Consider the following 7621-nt stretch of genomic DNA (forward strand, 5'->3'; position numbering starts at 1 on the left):
AATGTGATAGTTCTCCAAAATCTCTTCAACTCTCTGTTTCTCTCTTTGCATGTTTGTTGTTTTTCAGTGTACATGTCAAATTTTGGACATAAGAATCTAACATCTTGCACAATGAGTCAAGGCGAAAGTTTAAACACTTCCCTTAGTCATTTCTTCTTGGTTCTACATAATTTCTATGAGGGCTCATGCTAGTCTTTTTTGTAGCTCACGATTTGCTCTTAGGCCTAAATTATTGCTCCATGGAATTGTTAAGCTCGATTGTCATGTCCATGGATATTTTTTGCAGGGAGTCAAGTGAAGTGTAGAGAAAACTACAACTACCTCTACGAATCTTTCTCATATGTTTTGTAAGGCTTTAGTGTGGTTCCAACCGTGTCTATGTTATCTTTGTACACGCATTTGTTATTAATGAATACCTTTGTGCCGATTTAAAAAAAAAATGTTCAAATTATTGTGCCTAAGCTCTTTATAGCTAGTATGAAGGAGATGTTACAATGGTTGTAAATGAACATTTAATATCAGCTTATTATGAGAGAGATGTTATAGCGTGTGTAAAATAAAGCATTATACCAAAAAATAATAATATCAAAAACATAATGTCTACTTAATTAAAAAAGTAATAAAAAGTAAAAGGTAATAAAAATAATAAATGGATTAATATACATATCACATTTAAAAAAAAGAAAGAGAAACCAAGGCAATTTAGTTTTAAAAAAAAGAGAAACCAAGGCAATTTAGTTCGTGCAACTCAAGTTAAAAATTATACTTTGGGAAAAATTGCATAAAAAATTATAATTTTATAGTTTTGCTTTGGTAAGAATTAATAAATTAAGATTTGAAGTGGATATATTAATTGCTTACTCGAGCACAAGGATTTGCATAAAATTTTGGTGAGTAGTAAAATTCTGGTGAGTAATAATTGCTAGTGGGTCTATGCATTTACAATTTTAATCACATAAATAAAGGTGGGAAGTAACTATTGTTTAGTATATCAATTCACATCTTATTCTTATGGTTTTTTTTATGCAAAGACTTGTTATTTTCAAGGATTTTATTTTTGGATGGTCTTCCTACAAAACTTTAATAAAAAATCACTACAAAAATATATAAAGCTCATGCTTCAATATTGCAACTATATCCATAAATTATGTCTTTAAAAATGTGAGACAATTATCTATATGCCATTATGTTATGCAAAAGCTCCCATAAGAACTTCCAGTTATGGTCCAATCAAATGTTTGAAAATTAGTTTTTTTAATAATATTGAAAAATAATATTTATTTCTCAAAATTAAACACTATAAATTGCATTAGTCAATTTTAACCTAATAGTAGTCAATAGTAGTCAACATGCAAATCAATTACTAGAATTCTGCCTTAATAATTCATATATATATATATAGAGAGAGAGAGAGAGAGATTTCTGTTAGACTATTTCGAGACAAGCCCCTTACAAAATGTGGGGAAATAGTGCATATTTTTATTTCAAGTCTATATATATTTATTAAAAACATAAATTAAAGAAATTATAAAACTTGTAACAATAAGTATTATCAATAACTTTTAAAAATAAGAATATTTTTACTTATTGAAATGTGAAATTTATATAAATATAAATCATATCATTAAGAATTAGTATAGATCCATCTTAACTTTGATTTACTAATATTAAGAGCAATAGAATTTTCCAAAACTGAAATCTCCTTATTTCAAAATTTTGTTCTCAAAATAAGATTTGTATCTTGATAAATTTAATGCCTATAAATACTTAATAAATCTATATTAATATTTTAAAAATCATTCATATAAAAATGTTTTATTAATAAAATAAATACAAAGTCCATAAAAAGTTCATAAAAAAACTTCCCAAAAAATAATTATTAAAATTTCACTGTGGCAGGAGAATTATTTTTACATCCTCAAGATTAATATAGAGATTCATATTTATAAAGATAAACTGTAATTTTAAGGATTTAAAGTTATAATTATAAATATGTTTAAATTATGTTCTCGACATTATTTCCATAAAACTGTTCTACAAGTTAGTATTACTTTAAACCTCACATGGCTTGACATAAAAATATATATTAGGAAAATTATTTTTACATCTTCAAACATTAATATAGAGATTCATGTAGTCTATTGCGCAGTGGATTCAAGGAAGATGTTGTATAAAGTTAGCCCAACATTTTCAAAACAAAATACCTGGACTCTGAAGTTATTTAATCCTTCTTGAGAAAACCAAATATAGTTTACTTTCCATGCTATTGGATATGGCTGTATTTCTGTTCATTAAACATGGAAAATTGAAACTGTATCAGCTATCCCAAGAGGTTGAATTAGCAAATGTTTTACAAACTTCTGCCCATCATATGTGGCTTGTTTTTATATAATTCTCGGTATATATAATGTTGTTGTGGCTGATTCTAGTTGAGATGCTTTTAATATCCACACCAAACATCGAATAAATGTAATCTCATATTGGTCGACTGAATCATATTTGCCATAAATATCATTACTAGCATTTTCGATATATTTTTCCAGTAGTGGGACATAGCCACTGTCTAAAGTTCAAAGTCAGTTTCTTCAGAGTTGTCAGAAGAGGGTCAAACAAATACAGAGGTACACGCACGCATTGTAAATCATAAAGTGAAAAATACTTGTGCGCATGATACTCTCGAGAATCAAACCAAAACAAGAAGCAGAAGGAATGATGAGGTTCCATTATATCAGTGGTCAAATTTATAATGTTTGTCAACAGCTATAGAGACATCCCATGTGCAGCTCAAGCCCTTCGGCAAAACTACCAAATCGTTAGCACCGAACTCAACGTATTCAGAAGATCCCTTGGGATAAACCTTCACCTTCCCTCTCACCAGATAACACGTTTCCTCTGCATCAAATGTCAGCTGAAACCTGCCTGGAGGACAACCCCACCTGTAACAACAAACAAACCCATAAAAATTATAAGTGCCATAACAGCTTGAATGGTCCAGCCAACCACCTTACATAAAAAAGGTGGTCAGTCAATGGTATTTTCAAGGCATGATTTAAATGAAAAGTGCTTTTTGCAGCTTTCATTTTAATATCACAATAATGTCATTTCACCAGGTCCCCTACATCCCAGATATAGTTATTTATTGAATTACTGGTCAGTGTGGCTTTTTATAATAAAGAAAGGGAAAGGCTGCTGTTAATGAGAGTGCAGTAAGAGTCCATATGAAGCAAACCCATCAAATATTGAATCCAGATTATCCATTAGAGTCGCACCAGGGATAACCTAAACATTTTTTATCCATGGCTAATAAATGCATGCATCCAATTTTGTGTAGTAAATGCATCCAATGTGAAAGATGGAAATCTATGCTGATCATAATCTCTATATCATAATAATGTCTGTCAGTGATCAGTTAAGAGTGGTGCAGAAAGATTTGACTAAAAATTTATGCTTTTCACACCTGTAAAGCTAGCTCTACAACACCTGCATTTTTGGATGAAAGTGCAGTCCAGATAAGCCATCAATCAAACATACATATCAATGTATATTTAATGCTCTGTGATCAGTCATGACCAAATGGAAAATGAGTTATAAAGCATTGACTTTTTAATCTCCAACTCCTGAGTCCTAAGGTCGCATGCGCATTAAAGTAAACCCTATCTCTGAACAAAAACAGCTGTATAATATGCTACATTGGCATTTCTATTGCATTCTACTATTGCCTTGCAGTGAGTGGGAAGTGGGGAATGGGGATATTTTAACTTTAAACAAAAACCAGCTGTATGATATGATACACTGCCTTAGCCTGTTGCCTTTTCTCCTACTTCCTGACAGTGAGTGGAGATATTTTTTAAATTTAGCTATGATGTCTTAGGTTTAACTTCATTATTTTTGTAAAGTATGCAATGAAGTGCTCTACAGCCTGGATAACACGTAAAAGAGAAACTAACAAATTCAGCAAAGGTGTAAATTTAATAAATAAGAACAGAAATAAAAAGGCTAAGTACACAGCTCAATATAAAATAAATATTTTATAAAAAGTGTTTCATAGTAAAAATCATGGTTGAGATTTTGAGGTTTGTACCTGGATTATGTTTTAAAGTTTTTCAATAGTTTTTCTTTCTTTTTAAAGTTTATTTTGCAACTTTGATTTTATTTTCATCTTCCAAATTTATTACATTGAGGATTTTATGAGCCCATGTTTGAAAATATCAAGTGTAATCAATTTTGTTATATTTAAGTTTAAATGGGAAGATAGAAAGGATTACAACAATTCTACCTAACCACTAAGATAAAATCCTGCTACTGTTCATCAACCAATTTTGAAATTTGTAACCCAATAATATTGTACTCCCCTATGATACTTTATACATTGAGATTTTTATGGATTCAGATTTGAAACAATCAAATGTGATCAATTTTGTTTTACTTCAACCTAATTGAAAAAATTGGAAAGATTACCATATTTCTACCCAACCAGCCAAGATAAAATCCTTTTACAGTTCATCAACCAACTTTGAAATTTGCAACCCAATAGTATTCTACTCCCATATCATACTTTAGTAAGTCACCCTAAATCTACAGATACCTTGGACGATTCCCTCCAGCGGCCATAGGGTTTTGGTTTTGGTTGCAGTTAAAGAGTTCAGAGAAAAGTGTACTTGCAAATGATTAAGTGACCACTCATGAGAAAAGCATCTTTGCGCTGATACATAGTCAAACTTGTTGGGGTTTCAATGTACTTTTGTTGGATTTGAAGCCACATATCGCTTAGAAGAGACTGGAGAGGATCTTGATATGTACAGATTCGATTGCTTATTTGTCCGAAGATCGCTGACATTCACCGTATTTTTGGCTTTTAGGTTTTGTATATCATGCCTATCAGCAATGATGAAACTGCTAAATCTTGTCTGTATTATATTTTGGGTCCCCCACGATCAGAAGCTTATCAAGGAAAAAGATAAAGTATTGATCTTTACACCACTCAAAAGAAAAGGGACGGACCTGCAAAAGTTCGGCTGAACTGAGCGAGAAAGTGGCCAAGCTGGTTAACTTACTAAGAACCAGTTCAAAGTTTTATGGACACACCAGGATTGCTCTCCATATATACCAGTCTCAGTCTCAGGAGTTTATAACCCACTGCAGGGAAAAATTGGATGGTTCCTGTCTAAACATTTTTTTTATAAAATCATATCTATGTTACCCAAAAATATCCCATTGTAGCTTTAGTGAAATAATGGAAGAAACCTCTAGCTATAAGATGCATATGAGAAACAAAAAACTCAGAGAAATAATTCAAGAAATGGATAACCCAATAAACTGGATGTTAAATGCTGCCTTATGTTCTCACAGATTGTAACAAATTTGCAAATGTCACACAAAATTCACAAATCAATATCTAATAGCACCCAAAAGACTAAACCTAGCCCCGGAAATATTGCTTTGATAAGTCGATAAACCAAACATCCAGCAAGTAATACATATAACTAAAACAACTCAAACAATTAATCTGGAAACAATATGTTGCAATGAAGCAATTAATCTGGAAATAATGATATGTTGCAGTGAACCTTGGGCTCCCACTGTATTTAGGTGCTGTTAATGAAGTTGAAGCTGCTGTAAATTTCCTGTTATATGCAGACAAAATAAAAGAAATAACACTACTGAAAATGTGAGAACAAAACAAGGCAACCATTTTTTTGAAGCAGAGGAAAACAAGCAGATAGAAAACATACTTAGGCCAACCTCTGATGCCAAGATCTGACAAACGAGAATCTGAGGGCCTTCTCTCAATTCTGATTCCAAACCTCTCCTCAATATTGCAGCCATTGGCTTCCTGATTCTGGTCTCCCATGGATTTAATAATCTCAAACACTCTAACAGCAGTCACTCAAGGATCCGAAATTTATGACTAATCCAAGCACCCACCTATATTGCTTGTTTGCCAATTCAAACTCTTTCAGGTCTGCTCACAGGTCAATTGTTATGCCTATCCATACATACTGTAAAATCAACCGTTCACATTCTTGACCACCTAACCAAGTTACCCATATATAAACACTCACATGATATATAAATATTTATATATGTTTGAATTCCCATGAACAGCAATAAAGAAGCATGGCACGGCATAGGTATTGGTGTGATGGTCTGGTCAAAATTTGACTATCGAACTCGTGGGAACATGGTGGTAGCCTACAACTGTATCTGGCGGCGATAAAACTATCAATATTCATATCAATCTCAATCAACTTAGGGTCGTTTGACCGAACCTGTCAACCATTTTTTTTGGCTTATATTGCTGGAACACGCTTTAAAAATGAAGCCTACGCCTCTTTTTGGTTTGCCTATTTGGCAGGAGTGGGGTCAATCCCATGGCTTGACAGAATACTTTCCAATAGAATTATGTATGGGCAAAATTACATAAAAAAGATGGTTACAGCATTCCTAATTAATTTTTGTTGTGCAGTATTTAATTAGTTTTTTAAAAACTAAAAAAGTCCTATTTATTTATTAAAATAGAATGACCTAGGTTAAAGTTTTAAACTTAACTGATTCCAAGAAGTCATATCTATGGATGAAAATTATGTGCATGATAACTCTCCCTGGTTTTTATGTTTCTCCTAGTAAATTGTGTTTGAAATTGTTGTTTAATGTTTTTAATTCCTTGGGGGAGTTGGTAGTTGTTAAACTTTGATCATATTCCTTAATATGAATAAAACCAGAAACCCATTTGAAAGCATAATCATGTGCATTATTTTCGAAGAGAGTCCAAATAAACTTTAACGATTATTAAGTCATGTCATTATAATGTTATCTTATACACAAATTTTAAAAAATAATAATAATCACAATATCTTAAATTTTAGATGTGGTTTTATCAAAATATTTTATATAAAATAATTTAAATTTTCAAATAAAAGATTGTTATTTTAATTTTAGGTTTATAAATATTAGATATTTTAGATGTATTTAAATATTTTATATTATTTTTAAAAGTATATTTATATTAATTTATTAGGGATAGTTTAAGTGGTTACAACTAATAGTGTTAAATATTATTTATTTAATTAGAATTTTCACTAAATGGCTTTATATGATTTGCTAACTCTTATATCTAGTGAAGGAGTAATAATGGCAGCGCTACAATATGATTTATGGAGCAAATAATTTTGTGTTCTAGTTACCAATTCCCCTTGTACAAACATAAATAAATACATTTATGTTCTCCCAAATAGGGAGATGTGACTATTATGGCATGTTGTTTTTCTACCTTCCCACTTGATAGCACTATGTCATTGTCTTCATGATAATAAGCAATTGAGGCTATGTGTTTGGACACATAGAGGAATGATGGGGGTGAGCATAAACTATCCCGTGGTTAATTTTAACCATATGTGGGGAATGGAAGTCTCCACAAGATGGTTTTGCAATTACTTGATTATGCATCTTTGGAATTATGGGAATTAAAGTAGAGGATAATCATTTGCCGTGGAAGAAATGATAAATTGTAGAGGGGAATTAAGTGAATAATGGAGCTGATTTTGTTAAGAGAAACAAAAGAATCTCCCTCTAGGATGAGATGGTCGAAATGTGAGCGTAAATAGTCTTCTAGGCCTTGGTT

At 31.5% G+C, this 7621-nt stretch overlaps 1 protein-coding gene across 1 annotated transcript; it reads right to left on the reverse strand.

Annotated features, from left to right (window-relative positions):
* Window positions 1–2701: 2701 nt before the first annotated feature.
* On the reverse strand, window positions 2702–6060 carry LOC149196306 (uncharacterized). The gene is made up of 2 exons (XM_089403728.1): window positions 5733–6060; window positions 2702–2936 (listed from the first exon to the last, which is right to left on the reverse strand). Exons 1-2 carry the CDS (start codon window positions 5849–5851, stop codon window positions 2729–2731), a joined length of 327 nt encoding a protein of 108 aa, XP_089259854.1. The 5' UTR covers window positions 5852–6060; the 3' UTR covers window positions 2702–2728.
* Window positions 6061–7621: the final 1561 nt, after the last annotated feature.

Source organism: Pinus tabuliformis, chromosome 2_2 (genome assembly GCF_031772625.1).
Source record: "Pinus tabuliformis cultivar Carrire ecotype Pingquan chromosome 2_2, CPIR1, whole genome shotgun sequence".
Taxonomy (NCBI): Eukaryota; Viridiplantae; Streptophyta; class Pinopsida; order Pinales; family Pinaceae; genus Pinus; species Pinus tabuliformis.